Source organism: Chlorocebus sabaeus, chromosome 6 (genome assembly GCF_047675955.1).
Source record: "Chlorocebus sabaeus isolate Y175 chromosome 6, mChlSab1.0.hap1, whole genome shotgun sequence".
In the NCBI taxonomy this organism is placed as follows: Eukaryota; Metazoa; Chordata; class Mammalia; order Primates; family Cercopithecidae; genus Chlorocebus; species Chlorocebus sabaeus.
The window spans coordinates 10,857,818-10,882,615 of NC_132909.1; the positions used below are offsets into that span (position 1 = coordinate 10,857,818).

The window sequence follows — 24,798 nt, forward strand, 5'->3', positions numbered from 1 at the left end:
ATCCAGTTAGTCTTGGAAGGTTTTGCAGGGAGGCCCATGCCACTGCCTCTAGGTGTGGTGGATGTGTTCCTCCACAGGTGTGTGGAACTTCAGGTGTAAGTGACTAACAACTCTAAGGGCTAGAGCTTTTCCTCACAAGGCACCAGCACCCTGCACCATGGGGCTTAAATGTGCACGCAGCCTCAGTGTTAGATGCAGCCTGCCCATCGGTGCTCTTGTGAGCTCTTAAGGGAGTCCTCATCCCCTTCTCCCGTGCTGCTTATTAACCCCAATCCCATCTCCACCCTTCCCTCTCATCCCCCTTTACATCCACATCCTGTCTATTGTAGGACGGTGGTGGTGGAAGCTACCGGAGTCGTGACCATGACAAGCCCCACCAGCAGTCGGACAAGAAAGGCAAAGTCATCTGCAAGTACTTCGTGGAAGGGCGTTGCACCTGGGTAAGGAGTGCTGAAAACTCCCGGGCACCTCTAGGAGGCCAGCAGCCCCCAGACGACCCACGGCTTCCAGAATGTTCTGGAGCTGTGGTCACGCTGGGTGGGAGTGACTGTGTGGTCTTTGTCCTTGTGGACACTTGCCGGTACTGAGAGCTGCCTGGGGGGCCTGAAAGACTCAGGTTGACTTTCAGAGTGAGGAGGACCCACAACAAGATGAGGATTTTGGGTTTTAGGGGAATTGTTTGGCCAAAATTTCCAACTGGTCCATAAGCCTGAAATGTAATTATAAAGGTTGATGTGAATGCAGAGAAGCAGCATATCCTGGTGAAGTTACTGAGCTTCAGGGTTGCATGGGGAATGATTAAAGCATCCAGACAGAAGAGGAGGGGAGGATGAGGTTAACCATGGACTTCATAGCAAAGTTCAATGTCAGAAGATGGACCAATGACCACAGAGTTCTTTCCACCGAAGGAAACAAGTGTAATAACCCAGCGTTAGTTCAGCCGGCAACTTCTTACCCCAGTAGCCCAGGCAGCAACAGACACTAGCAGATGTGTGCTCAGGGCATACTGCACCCCTGCATCTGTCTTGGGAAGAAACAGGTGCTTTAAACAAATAATGTTATGTATAAAATAGTTTGTTTTTCCTTTGAGACCAAGTCTCACTGTCAATCAGGCTGGAGTGCAGTGGCACAATCTTGGCTCACTGCAACCTCTGCCTCCTGGAATCAAGCGATTCTCATGCCTCAGCCTCCAGAGTAGCTGGGACTATAGGCGCACGCCACCACACCTGGTTAATTTTCATGTTTTTAGTAGAGATGGGGTTTCGCCATGTTGGCCAGGCTGGTCCCAAACTTCTGATAGCCTCCCAAAGTGCTGGGATTACAAGTGTGAGCTACTGTGCCTTGCCAGTATTTCTTAGTTACAGCTTATATTCTGTTAAGAAACTTGAAATACATATAAGCAAAAACAAATGATACACCCTGGGCAACATAGACCCCATCTCGTAAGCAAAAAAAAAAAAAAAAAACCCATTGCGATGGCGTCTGCCTATAGTCCCAGCCTCTAAGGAGGCTGAGGTGGGAGGATCACTTGAGCCTGGGAGATCAAGGCTGCAATAACCTGGGGTTGCACTGCTGCACTCTAGCCTGGGTGGCAGAGTGAGACCCTGTATCAAAAAAAAAAATGGGCAGGTGTGGTGACTCACACCTGTAATCCCTGCCCTTTGGGAGGCCAAGGCATGTGGATCACCTGAGGTCAGCAGTTCGAGACCAGCCTGACCAACGTGGTGAAACCCCATCTCTACTGAAAATGCAAAAATTTGCCGGGCATGGTGGCTCACGCCTGTAATCCCAACACTTCGGGACACCGAGGCAGGCGGATCACGAGGTCATGAATTTGAGACCATCCTGGCCAACACAGTGAAACCCCTACTCTACTAAAAATACAAAAATTAGCTGGGCTTTGTGGTGGGCGCCTATTACAGGCTATTCCCAGCTACTTGGGAGGCTGAGGCAGGAGAATCGCTTGAACCCGGGTGGTGGAGGTTGCAGTGAGCCGAGATCGTGCCCCTGCATTCCAGCCTGAGTGACAGAGCTAGACTCTGTCTCAAAAAATAAAAATAAAAAATAAAAAGATAAAAGACAAATAGGCATTCCTAAGAGTTAGGGGGACAGATCAGCTTCTGTCTTCAGTTCAGTATGGTGAGTGATTCCTGAGGACTAAATGATGCGGAATGGAGAACACAATTCTGGATTTCACCTAGATACTGTGTTGTTGAGATTGTGTTCAACTGGAAATAAAGGAAAACTAAACTCCATTGGCTTCAACACATAGACATTTGTCTCTCAGAACCAGGAGTCTGGAGCTGGGTAAGCAATACCTGGCAGTGCAGTGGTCGGGGTCACCCTGGGGGACCTATGCTCATTCCTGCTTACTATTCTGCCATCTTTAAACATGTGGCTTTTTTGGCCGGGCGTGGTGGCTCACGCCTGTAATCCCAGCACTTCGGAAGGCCGAGGCAGGCAGGTCACGAGGTCGGAGATTGAGACCATCCAGGCTAACACGGTGAAACACCGTCTCTACTAAAAATCCAAAAAATTAGCCACGCATAGTGGCGGGCGCCTATAGTCCCAGCTACTTGGGAGGCTGAGGCAGGAGAATGGCGTGAACCCGGGAGGTGGAGCTTGCAGTGAGCCAAGATCGTGCCACTGCACTCCAGCATGGGCGACAGAGCGAGACTGCGTCTCACAAAAAAAACCAAAAAACAAAATCGTGGCTTTTGTCCTCATGGTTACACAATGCCTGAGGCGATGCCTGCTGTGCCTCCCGGCATCATATCCAAGGGCTGGGAGGAAAAAAAACGGAAAACGGACAAAAGGCTTTACTTCTGTTTTTTTTTTTTTGAGACGGAAGGAGTTTCACTCTCACCCAGACTGGAGTGCAGTGGCACAATCTCGGCTCACTGCAAGCTCTGCCTCTTGGGTTCATGCCATTCTCCTGCCTCAGCCTCTTGAGTAGCTGGGACTACAGGCGCCCACCACCACCCCTAGCTAATTTTTTTTGTTTGTTTGTTTGTTTGTTTGTTTTTTAGAGACGGAGTCTCACTCTTGTCGCCCAGGCTGGAGTGCAGTGGCGCGATCTCGGCTCACTGCAAGCTCCGCCTCCTGGGTTCACGCCATTCTCCTGCCTCAGCCTCCCGAGTAGCTGGGACTACAGGTGCCCACCACCACGCCTGACTAATTTTTTGTTTTTTTAGTAGAGACAGGGTCTCACCGTGTTATCCAGGATGGTCTCGATCTCCTGACCTTGTGATCCGCCCGCCTCTGCCTCCCAAAGTGCTGGGATTACAGGCGTGAGCCACTGCGCCTGGCTGGCTTTTCTTTAAATTCAGGAAGTACCCAGGCTTGGTGGCTGATGGCTATATATCCCAGCACTTTGGGAGGCCAAAGTGGGAGGATCACTTGAACCCAGGAGTTTGAGACTAGCCTGGGCAACATAGTGAGACCCTGTCTCTACAAAAAAATACAAAAAAATTAGCTGAGCTTGGTGGTGTGGGCCTGTAGTCCTGGCTGTGAGAGAATCACCTGAGCTCACATGTCGAGGCTGCAGTGAGCCATGATTGTGCCACTGAATTCCAGCCTGGGCAACAGAGTATGACCCTGTCTCCAAATAAGAAAGGTTGGGCAACAGTCTTTGGGATCTGCCCTTTCTAGACCTGTCATCCTTTCCTAAGGGGGATTCATTTCTGTCATTGGCCCCTCCATGCAACAGAGTATTTCTTCCCTTTGCAGAGAGAAGTAAGCAAGAGCTTCCCACACCATTACCTTACGTTTTCATTGCTTCTCTTCTAGGGAGACCACTGTAATTTTAGCCATGACATCGAACTCCCAAAGAAGCGAGAATTGTGCAAGTTTTACATCACTGGATTTTGCGCCAGAGCCGAGAACTGCCCCTATATGCATGATATCCTTTAGTGCCAGCATCTTGTGTGAATGAGGGTGCAGAACTTCTCTGCTCCTTGACATTAGTAACAGCTGACCTTCCTTCACTGTGCTTTCTCTTTCTGTGCCAAGAGCTTTCTGTGAATCTCTGTCTCATTTAACACTCAGTCCACACTCAGAGGGGTCTGCTTTTCCCATCCTCAGGGAGTAAACTTTGAGATGCCCATGGCGTATGTTCTGTTTATATAGGCTCTCAAGACTGGCCCATACCATTGGCTGAGATTCTTCCAGGTCGTTTTATACCTTGGACGAGTCGTTTAACTTCCCTAGTCTGGTTGATCATCTGAGGAAGCAGCCCCCAACCAGTGTGGTGGGGCGGGAGGTGCCCTGCAGTCTGGAGTGCCGGGGTCTCTCCGTGGATCTCCTGCCAACCCACTGAGCAGCCCTGAGCACGTCGCCTCTCCTCTCTGGGCTCAGATTCCTTATCTCCAAAGCAAAGGGAGTTGGATTCTGCCTTGGGTCTGGCTGGGGGTGTGTTCTGTGAGATGAAGCATTTACCTTAATTTGCCATGAACGTGATTTCCCGTGTAAGCTGTACCACACCACTGGGAACTGCATCAATGGTGACGACTGCATGTTTTCCCACGACCCTCTGACGGAAGAGACGAGGGAGCTCTTGGATAAGGTAATGTCCAGGGGCTAACGGGGTGCACGGCTCACAGGAACTGGGACATGTGCAGTCCATTGTCTCAGTGCTATAGCCTGCCTGTCCAGCCTCTGCAGTGCCCAGTTGGGTTGGTCTGGAGTTGGGCCATTCTAAGGAGGACATGGGCACTGTGTCCTCTTCTGCAGGGAGTTGAGGTGGTCACAGGTATCTTGTCTTAAGCCAGGACAGGCTTTTGCTGTTTCCTGGGGGCATGGCCAAATGAAGGGAATACTGCCTGATGTGCCTCCAAGCATGAATCCTAATCTCTAGGTGTCAATTAGAGACAGCCCACGATACACAGGGATACACGAATTACCTGTAACCCCAGCACTTTGGGAGGCTGAGGTGGGAGGATTACTTGAGCTCAGGAGTTTGAGACCAGCCTAGGCATGTAGTGAGACGTTGTTTTTACTTAAAAAAAGAAAAAAAAAATTGGTTGGGCTGGGTGCAGTGGCTCATGCCTATAATCCCAGCACTTTGGGAAGCCAAGGCAGGCAGATCACTTGAGCTAAGGGCAACATGGCAAAACCCCATCTCTAAAAAAAAAAAAAAAAAAAAAAAAGATGAAAAACTTAACTGGGTGTGGTGGCTCACGCTTGTTATCCCAGCACTTTGGGAGGCTGAGGTGGGCAGATCACCTGAGGCCAGGTTCTCAAGACCAACCTGGCCAACATGGCAAAACCCCATCACTAGTAAAAATATAGAAATTAGCCAGGTGTAGTGGCACATGCTTATAGTCCCAGGTACTCAGGAGGCAGAGGTTGCAGTGAGCTGAGATCACACCCCTGCATTCCATCTAGCCTGTGCAACAGAGTGAGACTGTGTCTCCAAAATAAAAATAAAAAAAATTAGCCAGGTGTTGTGGCACATGCCTGTGGTCCCAGCTACTCAAGAGGCTGAGGCAGGAAGATCTGTTGAATCCAGGAGATTGAGGCTGCAGTGAGCCACTGCACTCCAGAGCAAGACTCCACCTCAAAGAAAACCCACAAAAAACCAAAGATATACAAAGAAGAGACAAAGATTGTGTTTTGGTGAAAAAGTTAAACGTTTTCTTGCAACTCTCAGGGTCCCCATTATGCATTAGAGAAAGTAGAGGGAATTTGGGGGTCTCTAAAGGGGAAGGCTCCTTTGGGGGAGGTGTCATGGCTTCTCCACTTAGCCAGGTGACATTTGAAACTCATCCTGGCATCAGTTGTCCTGTCTGAGGAGCTAGACTGAGGACTTTGGGTTACGGTTAAATGCCCCAATATCAGTCCTGAGTTTCCTGATTCATCTGGGGAGTGAGTGGCTACGGGAACAGGTATCCTTTCAAGTGAAGCTTTCCTGCCTTATAGTTCACAGGAGGTTCTAGGAGATTAGGTATTTTTTTGAGAATGGAAAGGATCAAGGCATCAGCACATCTGCCAGCTTCCAGAGTCCATGTGTCAGTGACTGTCTTGTTAACTGGTGGCAGGGGTACCCCTGTGAGGGGTGCAGGGGAAGCCCCATGCAAGCAGACGTAGGAGAACATCCATTCCTCATTGGCAGGGCACCTGTAGGAAAAGGTCAGTCCCTCTTGGGAGCCTGCTGCCCTAGGGTTTTTTTGTTTTGTTTTGAGACGGAGTCTCTTGTCGCCCAGGCTGGAGTGCAGTGGCGCGATCTCAGCTCACTGCAAGCTCCGCCTCCCGAGTAGCTGGGACTACAGGCGCCTGCCACCATGCCGGCCAATTTTTTTAAAAATTTTTAGTAGAGACGGTGTTTCACCCTGTTAGCTAGGATGACCTCGTGATGCACCCATGTCAGCCTCCAAAGTGCTGGGATTACAGGTGTGAGCCACCACGCCCTGCTGTTTTGTTTGTTTTTTTGATACGAAATCTCGCTCTGTCACCTGGGCTGGAGTGCAATGGCACAATCTCGGCTCCCTGCAACCTCCGCCTCCCAGGTTCAAGCGATTCTCCTGCCTCAGCCTCCCGAGTAGCTGGGACTACAGGCGCGCGCCACTGCTCCGAGCTATTTTCAGTAGAGACAGCGTTTCACCATGTTGGCCAGGCTGGTCTCGAACTACTGACCTTGTGATATGCCCACCTTGGCTTCCCAAAGCGATGGCATTGCAAGTGTGGGCCACGGCGCCCAGTCTGCCCCAGGGTTTTGTAATCTGTACATTCCTGGAGTCTGAGCTGTTTGATGACGGGAAGCAGTGGCCATTCAGGGAGGCCTCATGTCTCCTTGGGAGGACTTACCCATCTCTGACTGAGGACTGCCCCCTGCTGGAGGCTCCAAGTTTGTGCTCTAGGCCAGTGCTACCCATAGGAGCACCACAGAACCACTTCGTTCATTTAAAATTTTCCAGTAAATTAAAAGTAAAATTAAAAGTAAAAAGAAACAGGTGAAATTAATTTTTTTTTTTTTTTGAACTGGAGTCTCGGCCAGGCGCTGTGGCTCACTCCTGTAACCCTGCCCCCGCCGGGAGGCCGAGACGGGTGGATCACCTGAGGTTGGGAATTCAAGACCAGCCTGACCAACATGGAGAAACCTTGTCTCTACTAAAAATAGAAAATTAGCCGGGCAAAGTGGTGCATGCCTGTAATCCCAGCTACTAGAGAGGCTGAGGCAAGATAATCACTTGAACCTGGGAGGCGGAGGTTGCGGTGAGCCAAGATAGCGCCATTGCACTCCAGCCTGGGCAACAAGAGCGAGACTCTGTCTCAGAAAAAAAAAAAAAGAAATGAAATGGCATCTCGCTCTGTTGCCCAGGGTAGATTGCAGTGGCGCGATCTTGGCTCACCGCAACCTCCGCCTCCCGGGTTCAAGCGATTCTCCTGCCTCAGCTTCCACAGTAGCTGGGATTACAGGCACCCGCCACCACGCCTGGCTAATTTTTGTTTGTTTATTTTTGAGACGGAGTTTCACTCTTTTGCCCAGGCTGAAGTGCAGTGGCACCATCTCGGCTCACTGCAACCTCTGCCTCCCAGGTTCAAGTGATTTCTTGTCTTAGCCTCCTGAGTAGCTGGGATTACAGGCGCCTGCCACCACGCCCAGCTGAATTTTGTATTTTTAGTAGAGACAGGGTTTCACCATGTTGGCCAGGCTGGTCTTGAACTCCTGATCCATCTGCCTTGACAAGTGATCCACCTGCCTTGGCCTCCCAAAGTGCTGGGATTACAGATGTGCACCACGACACCTGGCTAATTTTTGTATTTTTAGTAGAGATGGGGTTTCACCATGTTGGCCAGGATGGTTTCAAACTCCTTACCTCAAATAATCCACCCACCTCGCGAAATTATTTAACACTGTGTCTCATTTAGCTCCAAACATACTTTTAGGAAATAATAATAAATAATGGAAAAAATAGAGATACTTCATGGGAGCTTTTTGTGTGTAGTTTCAATGGCTGGAAAAAATATTTTTTAAATGGCATTGGGATTATATTTGATCTCCCTTGGTTTCATGGAAGGCACCTATGAAGCCAGCAGAGAGAAAATATAATGGTACTTGAATCTGTTAAAAGTAAATTCTGTAGAGAGCCACGTTTTCTGAGAGCAAAACTTGATGTTTGCAAAGCTTAGAGGGTTGTAGGTTTCTGCTTGGGAGTAGGCACACAGACCCCTTTCTGAAAATCCATGCCTTCTTTTTTTTTTTTTTTTTTTTTGAGATGGAGTTTTGTTCTTGTCGCCCGGGCTGGAGGGGTGGCGCGATCTTGGCTCACCACAACCTCTGCCTCCCAGGTTCAAGCTATTCTCCTGCCTCAGCCTCCCGAGTAGCTGGGATTACAGGCATGTGCCACTGCTCCTGGCTCATTTTTTGTGTTTTTAGTAGGGATGGGATTTCTCCATGTTTGTCAGGCTGGTCTTGAACCCCCGACCTCAGGTGATCCGCCCGCCTTGGCCTCCCACAGTACTGGGATTACAGGTGTGAACCACCATGCCTAGCTGAAAATCCATACTTTCTAAATTTATCTGAGTGCTTTAACCAGCTCTTAGCATTATATGTTTTTGTATGTCATCTTTGGTACCAATTTTTTTTTTTTTTTTTTTTTTTTGAGATGGAGTTTCACTCTTGTTGCCCAGGCTGGAGTGCGATGGTGTGATCTCAGCTCACTGCAACCTCCGCCTCCTGGGTTCAAGTGATTCTCCTGTCTCAACCTCCTGAGTAGCTGAGATTACAGGTGCCTGCCTCCACTCCCAGCTAATTTTGGTATTTTTAGTAGAGACGGGGTTTCACCGTGTTAGCCATATGGTCTCAAACTCCTGACCTCAGGTGATCCACCCACCTAGGCCTCCCAAAGTGCTGGGATTACAGGCGTGAACCACTGCGCCTGATACATAGTTCTGTGAGTTTTTTTTTTTCCAAGACGGAATCTCGCTCTGTCGTCCAGGCTGGAGTGCCGTGATGCAATGTTGGCTCACTCCAGCCTCCGCCTCCCAAGTTCAAGCAATTCTCTGCCTCTTGAATAGCTGGGATTACAGAGGCCCGCCACCATGCCCAGCTATTTATTTATGTATGTATGTATTTATTTATTTATTTAATTGTTTGTTTTTTGAGATGGAGTCTCACTCTGTTACCCAAGCCGGAGTGCAGTGGCGTGACCTTGGCTCACTGCAAACTCCGCCTCCCAGGTTCAAGCGATTCTCCTTCGCCTCCTGAGTAACTGGGATTACAGGCGTGCACCACCACTCCCGGCTCATTTTTGTATTTTTAGTAGAGATGGGGTTTTTCACCATGTTGGTCAGATTGGTCTTGAACTCCTGACCTCGTGATCCGCTCAGCTTGGCCTCCCAAAGTGCTGGGATTACAGGCTTGAGCCACTGCGCCCGGCCAGCTGATTTTTTTTTTTTTTTTTTTTTTGTATTTTTAGTAGAGACAGGGTTTCACCATCTTGGTCAGGCTGGTCTTGAACTCCTTACCTCGTAATCCACCTATCTCTGTCTCCCAGAGTGCTGGGATTACAGGCGTAAGCCACCGCGCCCGGCCTAGTTTTATGAGTTTTGACACACAGAGTCATGTCACCACCCCACAAGATGGATCTAGGAAACCCATTCTGTCACCCCAGAAACTCCGCTGTGTCTTTTATAGTAAATGCCACCCCACATCTCCAGTGCCTGGCAACCGTGGGTCAGGGTCTGTCTTTTGGTTTTGCTTTTTTTTTTTTTTTTTTGAGACGGAGTCTGGCTCTGTCGCCCAGGCTGGAGTGCAGTGGCCGGATCTCAGCTCACTGCAAGCTCCGCCTCCCGGGTTTAAGCCATTCTCCTGCCTCAGCCTCCGGAGTAGCTGGGACTACAGGTGCCCACCACCTCGCCCGGCTAGTTTTTTGTACTTTTTAGTAGAGACGGGGTTTCACCGTGTTAGCCAGGATGGTCTCGATCTCCTGACCTCGTGATCCGCCCGTCTCGGCCTCCCAAAGTGCTGGGATTACAGGTTTGAGCCACCGCGCCCGGCCTGGTTTTGCTCTTTCAAGCAAATCATATAAATATAATTGTGGGGTAAACAAGCTTTAAGAGTGTGAGTGTACACAGTGCACACGCGTGCATTTGTTGAGTCTGGCTTCTTGCACTTGGCATGAAGCCTTTGAGATTCACCCGTTGTTGCAAGTAGCAGTTCATTACGATTTGTTGCTGCGTAGTGCCCCACCAAGTGGATGGTCTACGTTTGTTTATCCAGTCATCCGTTGAAAGACATTTGCGTTGTTTCCATTTCCTGGTGCTTATTCACATGGCCTGATGGGCTCAGCCCACATGCCTCTGCACCTCTACAAGTGTTACTTCTTGCTTGCAGAAGGTGACTGACTTTTGGAAACTCCTCTGATCATTGAGAGTCTGTCCTGGCTAGAGAAGCTTTGGCACCTACTGGGGTGCTAGTTGTCTCAGCTGGTGTATTTGCTGGTGGAGGGGCCAGGAACAGAGGGGCCACAGGGCCTGTGCTGGCAGGACCGATGGGCAGTTTGGGTTGACTCTGCAGTTGACTCCATGTTGGAGTCAACCAGTCAGGCAGGGCCTGAGCTCCTTTCTTCTCTGCGCTGGACCCAGCCTCTGGATTCCAGGGAATGAATGGCAGAGTGCATTGGTTTGTGTTCCTTGCTTAGTCGTTCACTCGATAAATCTCTGTGCCTTGTTTGTGGCAGGCACTGGGGGTGGTGAGGAGGCAGGGTTAGGTCCTTGGGCAGATGCTGATGACACATGGGGAGTGTGAGAGTGTGTGTGTATGTGTGTGTGTGTGTGTGCGCGCACACACAGGGATCAGGCCGTGAAGAACAAGTGTGGGAGCCCAGGACTCCAGCTGGGCTCTATTCACGAGGCAGACGTTCAGGAGGCTCTGTGAGGAGGTGCCAGTGGTGGCCCCAGGATGTGCGGCAGTTAGGACTGAAGAGGAGGAGGGAAATGCAGGGTGGCAGATGCAGCGCAACCCATGGCCGCACACACAATTGAGGAAGGGCCCTTGGGCCAGGAGGAAGTGAGCCCATAGCAGTGCTGAAAGCAGCAGTACTGGGAGCTGACGCAAGGCTCTGGGCCCTCCCAGCAAGGCTCATCTCAGGTGGCGTTGCCCACACTCTGAGGGCAGAATGTGAATTCTGCCTCCACAGGTACCCCTGCTCTGCTGGTTCACAAGCTGACCACACCTGGAGTGGCAGGGCTCAGAAGGACAGAGGGGTTCCACCGTGTCGTTTTCCACCCCTCCTCCATGAAGCCACATTCTTGTTGGACCTTGGGGTTCCAGGGTTCAGGTACCACTGCTAATGGCTAGGAGAAGGGAAAACTGCGAATGCACAACCCCCACCAGGGGGTCCTATTTCTGTCATCCCTGCTGTTCCTGGGCAGAGGGGCAGGACTAGTTCATCCTGACCCCGTGTTTGGACCCACTAAGGGATCTGTGCTGGGGTCCCCAAGATGACCCAGAGCAACTTGCTGGGGGACTCACAGCCAAGATATTACTGCAGTGAAGGGACACAGGCAAACTCAGCCCCGGGAACGAGTACATGAGGGCACCCGGAGGAAGCAGGCACATCCTCCCCCCGTGGACTCGCAGGGGCCATGCTGCCCTCCTCCAGTTGTGACAGCATGAGTGGCATTCTGTCTGTGAGAAGACTTGCTCAACGCCCAGGGTTTTCACTAGGGCCGTTCACCTAGGCAGCTTCTGCCTGGCATGGACCAAAATTCCAGATCTGGGGGGCAAAGCAGGCATTCAGCACAAACTGCATTGGTTGTAGAAACAGTTTAGATGCAGTGAGCCCCTCTTACTAGACAGTGAATGCTGGAAGCCCTCCCAAATCCAGCTTGCCAGACACCAGCCAAGGCCTAGCCTTGCAAGCAGGCCTTCCAGGGAGAGCAGCCAGGCCTCCTGTGTTCACTTTTCTGCATGCGATTCTAACTGATGAAACATTCTAGTCCAATTGAGATTTTGACATTTCTCATTCACTCATTGGGCATCTGCCCTGTATCAGGTCTTGTGGGGGCCCTGGGGATAAAGCAGGGAAGAAACAGTCCTGCCCTCATGGAGTTGACAGGAAGGTGAGCCAGGATCAACACGGGAATGACTGAATAATCTAACAAGGCATAGGCAGTGTTGGCAGAGAACTCCTGGTACCCCAGTCGTGAGTATAGGAGACTGGACAGACACTATGAATTGACATCTAATGAGGGACCTCAACAGTTGGGTGACGTTGAGCCACATGGGAATAACGGGGAAAAATAAAAGCCTGGGGGCAGCTTGGTCCTGGCCCTGTAGGGGAGAGCTTGACTGCTCATTGCACTGAAATGAGGCTGGGTGGTTGGGCTGGAGGAGTTGGGATCGTGGGAGGAAATGAAGCTGCCAGGAAGCTTCCCAGTCCTCCCCAGATAGCCATACACCCACCCCTGCTCTTAGGCCCTGAGGGTTATTTTCAGGAGTTTGGGTCTTATTACAGGTGAGATCAGAGGCCCTTAACATCCAAACAGGACAGTGGAATATGATTCAGCCACAAAAAACAGAGTGACATACTGATAGATGTAGCAGCGTAGATGCACTTTGCTAAGTGAAAGGACCCCTCACACTCAGCGCATGAGTCTGTTCGCAGGAGCTGTCCAGCAGGGGCAGGTCTGCAGAGACAGGAAGCAGAGTGGCTGCCGGGGGCTGGGGGCAGAGGATGGGGAGTGATTGCTTAGTGTGTACAGGGTCTCTTTTGGAGGTGATGAAAATGTCCTAGAACTAGATAGAGGTGGTGGTTGCATAACATTGTTAATGTGCCAAATGCCACTGAATCATTCACTTTGTTTTTATTTTTGTATTTTGAGATGGAGTCTGGCTCTCCCGCTCAGGCTGGAATGCAGTGGTGGTATCTCGGCTCACTGGAACCTCTGCCTCCCGGGTTCAAGCGATTCTTCTGCCTCAGCCTCCCAAGTAGCTGGAATTACAGGTGGCCACCACCATGTCCGGCTAATTTTTTTGTATTTTTAGTACCACCATGTCCAGCTAATTTTTTTGTATTTTTAGTAGACACGGGGTTTCACCATGTTGGCCAGGCTGACCTTGAACTCCTAACCTTAGGTGATCTGCCCACCGTGGCCTCCCAAAGTGCTGGGATTACAGGCATGAGCCACCACACCTGGCCTTGTGTATTTATTTTTGAGACAGAGTCTCATCTGTTGTCCATGCTGGAGTGCAGTTATGCAGTCTTGGCTCATTGCAGCCTCTGCCTCCCAGGTTCGAGTGATTCTCCTGCTTCAGTCTCCCGAGTGGCTGAGACTACAGGCATGCGCTACCACACCTAGCTAATTTTTGTATTTTTAGTAGAGACGGGGTTTTTCCATGTTGGCCAGACTGGTCTTGAACTCCTGGCCTCAAGTGATCCACCCACCTCGTCCTCCCAGAGTGCTGGGATGACAGATGTGAGCCCCTGCGCCCGGCCGAATCGTTCACTTTTAATGGTTGAACAGTACACTTTCTCTTGTATTTTGCCATAGAGCAAGAACAGGCGCCCCCCTGCCCCCCACCAGCTGGTCCCGGAGAGTGGAGCAGAGAGGTGGCTGATGATTTTTGTTACAGAGCCATTGTGGTCATTAGCTTTATGTCTTTAGACCTCAAGGTCCTTGTATTGTGGAACTTCTCATAAACTTCAGCTCTGAGACCTGGAGAGGTCCGTTTCCATCCTGACCCTGTCCACACCTTCTTTTGTTCTTTCTCACCCTCAGATGTTGGCTGATGATGCAGAAGCAGGTGCCGAGGACGAGAAGGAGGTGGAGGAACTGAAGAAGCAGGGCATCAACCCCCTGCCTAAACCGCCCCCTGGTGTGGGCCTCCTCCCCACCCCTCCTCGGCCCCCTGGCCCGCAAGCTCCAACCTCTCCCAATGGCAGGCCCATGCAGGGTGGCCCCCCACCCCCACCCCCGCCCCCTCCCCCGCCGCCCGGGCCCCCTCAGATGCCCATGCCAGTGCATGAGCCGCTGTCCCCGCAGCAGCTGCAGCAGCAGGACATGTACAACAAGAAGATCCCCTCCTTGTTTGAGATTGTGGTACGGCCCACGGGACAGCTGGCTGAGAAGCTGGGTGTGAGGTGAGTGCCCTGGGCCCCCGTGGTAGGCAGGGGACGCTATCCTGGGCCCAGCCAGGTTCCTCTTGTCAGGGTAAGCCTGGCTGGGGCAGGGTCCTGCCTCTCTCCCCAGCTGTGGGAGTCCTGGTCTGCAGCTTCCCTCACAGGTGCCTTTTCCTTCTAGGTTCCCTGGACCCGGTGGACCCCCAGGGCCAATGGGCCCTGGGCCCAACATGGGACCCCCAGGGCCAATGGGCGGTCCAATGCATCCTGACATGCACCCTGACATGCACCCAGACATGCACCCCGACATGCACCCGGACATGCACCCCGACATGCAGATGGGCCCTGGCATGAATCCTGGCCCACCCATGGGCCCTGGTGGCCCTCCAATGATGCCCTACGGCCCTGGAGACTCCCCACATTCTGGAATGATGCCCCCTATCCCGCCAGCCCAGAACTTCTATGAAAACTTCTACCAGCAGCAGGAGGGCATGGAGATGGAGCCCGGACTCCTGGGGGATGCAGGTATGCGGGGCTCCAGGTGTGACTGCCTGGGGTTGCGGGCTTCACACAGTGGAGTAGTCAGGGAGATGTGGTTTTTCTTCCTTCGTCCGAGTCTCTTCGAAAGCATGACTCCATCTCTGTCCCATTTAATGGTTGAATGTTTTCAGTAACATAGGATTTATTATTCTGTGGAGGAAGAAAGGAATGTTCTGTTTATTACCATTATATGTTATTTCTTTTTAATTTTGCAAGCTGTGCCTGGAATCGGAAGCATGGGAAGTTAGAGGGACGAGTGTGCAAGGGTGTGAGGCTGAGGAGGCTGATGGGCCCATCAGGGCTCAGTTAGTGGCCTGGCCAAAACTATCTCTTTCCAGGCAATTCTCGGCTTGGAGCAACCAGTGTCTACCCCAGGACTCTGCGGGTTCTGTGCCCTTTACCGGCTGTTTTCCTGCCTTTTTTCCCTTTTGCATTGGTAACATGTGTCCAGTGAGCAGAGGGGTTTAGATGACGCTGCTGCAGCTGTAGGAGATGCGATGTGCAGCCCTCTGGAGGAGGAGGGCCAGGCACAGTAGGCCCCCACTGTCCTTGCCCAGTTACATCTTGGTGGAACGAAGCAGGTGGCAAGCGTGTAGATAGAGGAGTTGGCTCCTTTCAGCACTGGCCATTGTTAGAAGAAAAGGTGGGGTACCGTGGTGGTGGGCCAGAAGGCTCAGTGCCTCAATGGGGATGGTCACAAAAGTCTCTCTGAGAAGTGAAGCAGCACTTGCAATGTGAGGAACGATGGGACCTCTGGGCGGGGGCGGCGCTGTGTTGAGCTGGGGATGCTGCTGTGGCAGCTGCTCGGGGCTGTCCCTGGGCAGAGGCAGCAGGGCAGCCACTGGAGTGCAAGGCAGGGCTTCGAGGTTTGGATGCGGCACCGTAGGGCAGTGTGAGTCCCGTGTGTGTTTTGCAAGGCAGGCAGGAGCGGCATTGAGGATAGAGTGCTGGACGTGGGGCATAGTCACTCCAGGGTGCCTGCACCTCTGATGGCCATGTGGAAATTTTGAGGGGTAGTTTCAGGGGCATCAGGGAGAGGCCCAGGCTAGAGATCAAAATGTAGACATGGGCTTTGACTTTAGGTGGTGCATGGAGCCAGGAGAGCCAGGTACTCGGGTGAGAGTGGGTGCTTTAGAAAGATGAGAAAAACAGGCTGCCACAGTGAGGTGCTGGGGTTCTCTCAGCTCCACCCCCTTTAACAAAAGCATCTGAAAGGTCCATGGGAGAAGCTCTGCTGGCGGGGAACCAGAAGTCGGTCACATTGGTAGCAGTAGGTGTCTCTAGGGTAATCCTGTTTCATAAAATCCTCCCTCTAACATGTATGGTCTGTGGTTTCTGGTGTGTGCACAGACTGTGTGAAGGGGGACCCTTGGCTGTCTGGTTCGTCGAGTGGGTCCCAGCTCTGCGCTGGGATGTGTCACAGAGCAGGCTGGCCCATCAGGTTCACTTGACGAAGTTGAAATTAATGTAAGCTAAGTTACAAGTGTACTTTTTTAGACACCACGTTTTAAATGCTCAGCTGCCCCAGGAAGGTTTAGGTGGCCACATGTTGCCCTGCAGATGTAGAACATTTCCATCACCGCATAACGTTCTGTGGGGAAGCCCTGACTCTAGACATCCCCCCGTCTCGGTGACTCGCTGTCTCCCATGCTCACATGTCACGCACACACACAACATGCAGGAGGTGTCGCCGAGCCTGCCCTCCCCTCTGTGCCTGCTGCGTCCCCACGTCAGCCTGTGCCGCTGCCCACAGCTCTTGGCTCAGGCACTGGGGGAGTGCATGGGGTGAGGTGGTTGGTGCCAGTGCCCACACTGCAGGAGGTGGAGGCCCGGTGCTTCCTGAGAGACCCCCTAATGCTGTGGAGCAGGAGGGGAGGCACTCTGGAGCCTCTGTTGGCCAGAGCAGCACTTTGGCTCATTTCATTCTCTCTTCCTGGCTTTTAGTGTTGAACATGGTTGAGTTCACTATGAGATGTACAGTGTTTCCTTATTAATTGTTAGAAAGAAACCATGAAACTCCTGTCCATCCAAAATAATTAAACAAGTACAGGAAAGAGTGCAGGATCCATCCCTGGCCTCTCTAGAATCTCCGTCCCAGAGGGACTGTTTCTGTCTTTTCAAAGCCTTCTCCTTGCGTCTTACAAATGTACATCCGATGTTCTGTCCTGTTTCCACCTCATAAGCATTTGCCCCCATCACTCAACCCTCTCTGAACCTCATTCTTCACATAGGCGGGGCTCCCCATGGGCGGCTCCGTTCCCCTGAGACCTGGGGAGGGCAGGCAAGGGCAGGCTGTGCATCCTTCTCCATCACCATCGGGGTGGGTTTGCAGTGAGGGGCAGGGTGGGGCTGGAGTTGGCACCTGGAGGCCCTTCCCGACATGAACCCTCGGTTCTTCCCTGCCACAGAGGACTACGGGCACTACGAAGAGCTGCCAGGGGAGCCTGGGGAGCACCTCTTCCCTGAGCACCCTCTGGAGCCCGACAGCTTCTCTGAGGGAGGGCCCCCAGGCCGGCCGAAGCCAGGCGCCGGTGTCCCTGACTTCCTGCCCTCAGCCCAGAGGGCCCTGTACCTGAGGATCCAGCAGAAGCAGCAGGAGGAGGAGGAGAGAGCGAGGAGGCTGGCTGAGAGCAGCAAGCAGGACCGGGAGAATGAGGAAGGCACGTGTCCGCCCCAGGGGCCGGGGCACAGGCCCTGGGCCGCTGTGCAGGGGAGCAGAGGTGGTGGGGTGTTCCAGGTTGGGTTTCCTGTCGGGAAGGAGCCCATGGCTAGGGAGGACCCCTGTCCAGGGCCATGAAGCCGGGTTGGGGCTGCTGTATATCCCTGAGAAAACTGGCAGTCAGGGATGGCTTTCTGTGTTGGGTTCAGGAGAGACCCTGATCCTATAGAGTAGGGTGGAGGGCTGGTTTCTGGAAGAGAAAGCCGCCAACAGGATCAACTGCCTGCGCCCTGCCAGAGGAGGCTTTAGGGAGACTCTCAAAGCCCCCGTTTTCCTACCATGTTCTCAAGGAGCCAACAGACAAGAGAGTCATTGAAATTAACCAGTAATAATGATAGTCATGAGCCACCAAGTCTCAGTTGCTGTGTGGTTGACTTAGTGGTGTCCGCCTTGGGGTAAAATGACAAGTGGTTTCTAGATCCTGAAACTAGAGGCCACAGGTGGCCCTGACAGTATACCAGGAGCCAGTGGGACAGCAGGAAGAGGGGCGGCTCCCCTGATGGCCCAGGCTGTACTGGCCTAGGTTTTGCTTGAGCCCATGTCTGAGTCTGCCCAGCTGGCCCTGCCTCTTAGCCAGTGACTGGTTGGTCCAGCCGCCCTTCCCTGGGACATGGGGACATCGTGAGCCGGTTTGGGGGCAAGTGTCTGTGAGCCCTAGGCCCAGCCAGAACTGAGTCAATGGTATCTGCTACGAGGACCTCCAGAGGGAGGTGCCCACAGCTGCACTTGCCACAGTGGGGGCTGAACCAGCCCAGAGGTGGGCGGGAGGAGACGCCAGAGCTCTGGGTTGGGAGTCCCAGCCCAGTCCTGGCCCTGACTCCGAAGTAACGGCACCGTGCCTCTGTTTTCACATCTGTCAAATGGGCATGATAGTATCACTACCTCCTGGGGTGGTTGTGAGTTACTTAAAATAAAACAAACTACTTAGTGCAGTGCTGCCACTGAGGAGCGCTGGGGAGCATGGCATAAACGGTAGCGCCTTAGCTCCCTGGGTCTCCTCAGCTGCCTGCTGTGGGGAGGGAGCCTTAGAGAGGAGGACCTGAGGATCTGAGAGGCACGAGCAAAGGAGCTGCTCACGGTGGGCTGCTGTGGGGTCCAAGAGGACGGGTGGTGGATGCGCCCACTTACCCTTCCCTGCTCCTCTGTTCTTTCCCAGGTGACACTGGAAACTGGTACTCAAGTGATGAGGATGAGGGTGGAAGCAGTGTAACCTCCATCCTGAAGACCTTGAGGCAGCAGACGTCCAGCCGACCCCCGGCTTCAGTTGGAGAGCTGAGCAGCAGTGTGCTGGGAGACCCTCGCCTCCAGAAGGGACACCCCACAGGAAGCCGGCTGGCAGACCCTCGCCTCAGCCGGGACCCCAGACTCACCCGCCATGCAGAGGCTTCTGGCGGGTCTGGCCCAGGGGATTCCGGACCCTCCGATCCTCGGCTGGCTCGCACCCTGCCCACCTCCAAGCCTGAAGGCAGCCTTCATTCCAGCCCTGTGGGCCCCAGCAGTTCCAAGGGGTCTGGGCTGCCCCCTGCGGAGGAAGAGGAAGGGGAGCGGGCCCTGCGGGAGAAGGCCGTGAACATTCCCCTGGACCCACTCCCCGGGCACCCCCTGCGGGACCCGCGGTCACAACTGCAGCAGTTCAGCCACATCAAGAAGGACGTGACCCTGAGCAAGCCCAGCTTCGCCCGCACCGTGCTCTGGAATCCCGAGGACCTGATCCCCCTACCCGTCCCCAAGCAGGACGCAGTGCCCCCCGTGCCCGCTGCCCTGCAGTCCATGCCCACCCTGGACCCCCGCCTGCACCGCGCCGCAACGGCAGGGCCCCCCAACGCCCGGCAGCGCCCAGGTGCCTCCACGGACTCCAGCACACAGGGCGCCAACCTCCCCGACTTTGAACTTCTCTCTCGCATCCTCAAGACGGTCAATGCCACCGGCTCCTCAGCTACTCCTGGTTCCACTGACAAACCCAGTGACCCCCGGGTGCGGAAGGCCCCCACCGACCCTCGGCTGCAGAAACCCACAGACTCTACGGCCTCCTCCCGGGCTACCAAGCCCAGCCCCGCTGAGGCGCCTTCTCCCACTGCCAGCCCGAGTGGGGATGCCTCCCCACCAGCCACCGCTCCCTATGACCCTCGCGTGCTGGCAGCCGGTGGGCTGGGCCAGGGTGGAGGGAGCGGGCAGAGCAGCGTGCTGAGCGGCATCAGCCTCTACGACCCGAGGACTCCCAACGCGGGGGGCAAAGCCACAGAGCCGACTGCTGATACAGGTGCCCAGCCCAAGGGCGCTGAGGGTAATGGCAAGAGCTCGGCCTCCAAGGCGAAGGAGCCCCCGTTCGTCCGCAAGTCTGCCCTGGAACAGCCAGAGACAGGGAAGGCCGGTGCCGATGGGGGCGCCCCCACGGACAGATACAACAGCTACAACCGGCCCCGGCCCAAGGCCGCTACAGCCCCCACCGCCACCACCGCCACCCCACCCCCTGAGGGTGCCCCACCCCAGCCCGGGGTGCACAACCTGCCCGTTCCCACCCTCTTCGGGACGGTGAAGCAGGCACCCAAGACGGGCTCAGGAAGTCCATTTGCTGGGAACAGTCCGGCCCGTGAGGGCGAGCAGGATGCGGCGTCCCTAAAGGATGTTTTTAAAGGCTTTGACCCCACGGCCTCCCCCTTTTGCCAGTAGTGTCCAGCCAGAGCTGCGGCTCCAGCTGCCCTTCCTGGGGTGGTATTCAGGGCAGCACCCGGGGTGGGGAGCTTGTGGGGGAGGGGAGGCAGGCTGGGTGTTCCTTTTTTCTTTTCTCCTTTTTCTTTTCTTTTGCTTTTCTTCTTTTTTTTTTTTTTTTAAAGTAGTACTTTCTTTGAGATTTATAAATTGTATATAACCATCTTAAGTTCTAGTCAGTGTGGCGGGCTCAGGAGCTCCTGCTGAGCAAACTGACTCGTGCCCGCAAACCTGTGAACTGTCGCCAGTGTCCAGACTCAGACCCCATGGACTCTGCCTGGCCGGGCCTCGCTGGAGGCCCAGTGGGTTTTTCGGGCAAAGCATGGCCCCTTTTCCCCAGGACAAAGGGAACAGTTGGTGTCTTGGAAGGCACTGAACGCTCCTCACCCTGTGCCCAAAGAGACCCAGAACCAAGACCATGGCAGGGCCTGTGTGGAAGCAGGTTCAGGTGTTTCTAGAATCCTAGGGTGCACCATCACTGTCTTTTCAGTGCAGGGCGTGACAACCCACTCAGGAGATGGTGACAGTGAAAAGGTATTAAGGAAAGAGCCCTCAGTGGCACTCGGGGCTCCCTGGCACGTGCCTGCTCCTGTCCCTGCATTACTACGTGTGCCCTCCCCGCCACCCTCCGTCCAGAGCAAGCCAATGCCCCCCAGCCTGCAGCAGAAGCCTGCAGTGTGAGAACAGGACCCAAAGGCAGTGGGGGCTGGTGTGGGGCGGAGTCCCGAAGAGCCACCTCCAGGAGGCAGCCCCTTGGAGCACGCACCAGTTTTCTGTCAGTATTAACCCTACCTGTCCCATCAGGGCCACACCCTCCTTGCCCACACCAGGGTCCTCAAGCCACGCACCTGCTATGACCGCACTGCAGCTCGGCCCCGGACAGCTCCAGGATCCGTGAAGTGGCTGCGCCGCCAGGCCCCAACAGCAGGGGCCCTAGGGTGGCTCCTGGCCAAGTGTTTCGTCTGTTTTCCTCGCACCTCCTCACACTGTGACCTGCAGGGCGTCAGGTATTGATGTGTTCAGGTTTCCTCTCCCAACCCAGCAGATGCAGGGGTTCCAAGGTGTGTTGCTCTGTGAGATTTGTGTACACTTCAGAAAGGGGCTAAGGAGAGTGGGAAGCCTGCAGCCAGGGCAGGGGAGGGGAAGCCTCTGCTGCCCCCACACTCCCACCCTGGCTGAGGGCCAGCCTCCTCTGCAGAGCCCTGGAGGAGGCCCACCTATGGACACAGCCTGGGAGATGGGCACAAGGGGTGCTGGGGGAGGCCTGCTATCCTGCCTCTGGGCCACTTGAGGGGCCTCAGGAAGTGTGTGCTTGTGGCTCCATCTGCCTGTCTCCCTGGCCCGCTGTGTGGCTGCAGGCCAATCTCTTCATTGCTGACCATGAGGAGACCTGGGTACCTGCCAAGGGATTCCCCTTCCCTCCTCCTCAGGGTGGGGTGAACAAGGCTGCTATCCCACCCCACCCCAAAAAGAACTCATAGTTTGGGGCCAGGAGGCAGTGTGTCCTACAGGGCTGCACAGCCCTGAGGGGTCAGTGCTGGGATCAGGTTGGTTGGTCTTTTTGTCTTTTTTTTTTTTTTTTTTTTTTTTTTAAACAATCATTAATGAGATTTGTCTTCAGCCACCAGTGTTGGCCTTGAAGCAGAGGGCGCAGCCCTTGGTGTTTGTAAAATAAGTATGAATACACAGTATGGCAGTGTTTTGTTTTTTTTGTTGTTGTTTTTCCTCTCCTTTTGAGGATTTTCTTTTGTAAAAGAAAATTAAATATTTTTTAAACTGAAATCTGTGGATGAAATAGAAGCTGGAGCCCTCCTCTTGGAATATTCAGCCTAAGAACCTCATGGGACTATGAATTCACCTGAAATTCTCATTTGCCATCAGGCCGAGCTTTTAAAGAAAAATTGTTCTCTAACCAGGATTGTAACAAAAGTGTAAATACTGTTTCAGAGTTGAGAGTTGGTGGTGCAAATATGTATATAATGAACTGTATTTTTACAATGATTGCCGCATGACTATTTCACACCCTTTTTATACTCCATACCTGTCTTCCAGAAACGTCACCTGCCTTTCTCCTGTGGTCTCTTAATCCAATAATTGTATTACTGCCATTAAAGGATGCAGTTATTTTAAAAAGCTTGTGGGTCTGGTCTCTCCAGGCTGCCCCAGGCCATCCCTTGCCCTGGGAATTAACGAGGGTAGATGGCGGCGGGGCGGGAGTGGGGGGGTGTGTGAAACATGGACCTATTCTCTCAGCGTTGGTCTCAGGGTAACATTCTTGAAGACACTGAGGGACAATTCGTACCTCCAAACAGCGTCAGCTGTCCTCAGTGGACGGCAGTAGATCACCTACTGTCAACATCTTAAGGTCCCTGAGCTTCGTGCGGGCCACTCAGCATTTGAGATCCAGGGGTGATCTGCAGCAGCCTGGATCTGCCTTCGCAGTGCTCACAGGAAAAGACCGTTAACGCAAACAGGACAGCTGGACTGGCTTCTAGGGACGGGAAGAGCTTTAGCGGGCACCCTACCCGTGTGATAGCCAGGGGTATCCTCTGAGGAGGGGTCTGTTCTGATGTTGGAACTTATTTTGAAATGCATCAACAAATATGAAGGATGGTTGGATAGATGGCTGAATGTGTGATCGATACAGTTGGAGTGCAGTGGCTCATGCCTCTCATCCCAGCACTTTGAGAGGCTGAGGCAGGAGGATCGCTTGAACCCAGTAGTTCCAGGCTGCAGTGAGCTGCGCTCCAGCAGGCCAGGCAACAGAGTGAGACACGTCTCTTTAAAAAAAAAAAAAAAAAAAAAAAAAAAAAGCTGAGACCCAAACCCAGCAAACGATATACAGGGTTTTCTTGGGGTTTACATACAGGGGAGAGAGTCCCTCAGCACCAGGATGGGCAGAAGAACTGCAACAGCTTTAAAAAGGCATGCTGTTGGCTGGGCACGGTGGCTCATGCCTGTATTCCCAGCACTCTGGAACGCTGAGGCGGGCTAATCACGAGGTCAGGAAATCGAGACCATCCTGGCCAACATGGTGAAACCCCCGTCTCTACTAAAAATGCAAAAATTAGCTGGGTGCGGTGGCGAGCGCCTATAATCCCAGCTACTTGGGAGGCTAAGGCAGGAAAATCACTAGAACCCAGGAGGCAGAGATTGTGCCACTGCACTCCAGCCTGGGTGACACAGCAAGACTCCGTCTTGGGAAAAAAAAAAAACAGCTGCAAGAGTGGACCGTGTCGCTCAGGAAATGCGTGGAGCCTGAGGAACATCTTCATTGGAGAACGGTATGGAGGCTGAGGGAGGGCAGAGATGGCCACCAGCACGAGGATGTGGTCAACCCCTCCACAGCCCAAGGTTACCTGGACACTAGGACCAACAACTGGTACCAGATGCTCTTTGGGTACCTGCTGTGATCCACTGCCCAGATTCTATAGGTGTTAACTGTTCCCTGTATTTTCTCGTTTTTTTGTTTTTCTTTTCTTTTTTTGTGGCAGGGTCTCACTCTGTCCCCCAGGCTGGAGTGCAGTGGTGCTATCTTGGCTCACTGCAACCTCTGCCTCCCCAGTACAAGCGATGCTCCCGCCTCAGGCTCCTGAGTCACTGGCACGACAGGTGTGACAGGTGTCTGTCACCACACCCAACTAATTGTATTTTTAGCAGAGACAGAGTTTCGCCATGTTGGCCAGGCTGGTCTCAAACTTCCAACCTGAGGTGATCCGCCCGCCTCAGCCTCCCAAAGTGCTGGGATTACAGCTGTGAGCCTCTGCGCCCGGCCGGCTGTTTGCGTTTTCTGAATTCCATTTTGGCATTCCATTGGTATTAGAGCCCCAGGGCTGCCTACATATCTCTACAAACTGGGTGGCTTAACATGACAAATTTGTTCTAGAGGCCAGAAGTGCACCATCAAGGTGTCCACGGGGTCAGGCTCTCTCTGAGGCTCTAGAGGAGAATCCTTCCTTTCCAGTCCTGTCTTCTGGTGGTCGTGGGCAATCCTGGGCTTGTGGTGACATCGCTTCAATCTCTGCCTCCAACTTTTCCCAGGGCTTTCTCCTCTGTGTCTGTGTCTTCTGTCTCTTAGAAAGACTCTTGTCACTGGATTTAGAACCCAACCAAGTAATCAAGAGTAATCTCATCTTGAGATCTTTCATTAAATATCCTGTTTCCCAGCCAAGTGTGGTGAGTCACACCTGTAATCTCAGCAATTTGGGAGGCCAAGGCAGGAGGATTGCTTGATGCCAGGAGTTCAAGGCCAGCCTGAGCAACATAGGAAGACCCTCATCTCTACAAAATACAAGAAAGATTAGCTGGGTGTGGTGGTGCACACCTGTAGTCCCAGCTACTTGGAAGGCTGAGGGAGGAGGATCCCTTGAGTCTAGGATAGGAGGTCAAGGCTGCTGTGAGCTGTGATCACACCACCGCACTCTGGCCTGGACAACAGTGAGAGCCTGTATTTTTTTTTTTTTTTTAAAGACTCTGTTTCCAAATATAATTCATTAGTTCATTTACAGGTTCCAGGGCTTAGATGTAGAAATATGTTTTAGGGGACAATAATTAACCCTGTTACCCTGCTTTTTTTTTTTTTTTTTTTTTTTTTTTTGAGACGGAGTCTCACTCTGTAGCCCAGGCTGCAATGCAGTGGCATGATCTCAGCTCACTGCAACCTCCAAGGCGGGCAGATCACCTAAGGTCAGGAGTTCAAGACCAGCCTGGCCAACATGGTGAAACCCCATCTCTACTAAAAATGCAAAAATTAGCCAGGCATGG

At 53.1% G+C, this 24,798-nt stretch overlaps 1 protein-coding gene across 6 annotated transcripts in view; it reads left to right on the top strand.

Moving 5' to 3' along the window:
• Positions 1–22,167, top strand: part of ZC3H4 (zinc finger CCCH-type containing 4) — a 53,346-nt gene extending 31,179 nt beyond the window's left edge. For 5 of the 6 annotated variants that reach the window (XM_007997328.3, XM_007997329.3, XM_007997330.3 and 2 more), the window contains 7 exons: positions 330–440; positions 3,790–3,901; positions 4,455–4,564; positions 13,726–14,087; positions 14,248–14,591; positions 17,015–17,266; positions 18,482–22,167. In XM_007997328.3, the coding sequence (XP_007995519.3) occupies positions 330–440; positions 3,790–3,901; positions 4,455–4,564; positions 13,726–14,087; positions 14,248–14,591; positions 17,015–17,266; positions 18,482–19,995 (2,805 nt within the window). In that variant the 3' untranslated portion in view covers positions 19,996–22,167. The remainder of the gene's footprint in view (positions 1–329; positions 441–3,789; positions 3,902–4,454; positions 4,565–13,725; positions 14,088–14,247; positions 14,592–17,014; positions 17,267–18,481) is intronic. The other variant, XM_007997333.3, reaches the window with a different exon arrangement.
• The last annotated feature ends 2,631 nt before the right edge of the window (positions 22,168–24,798 follow it).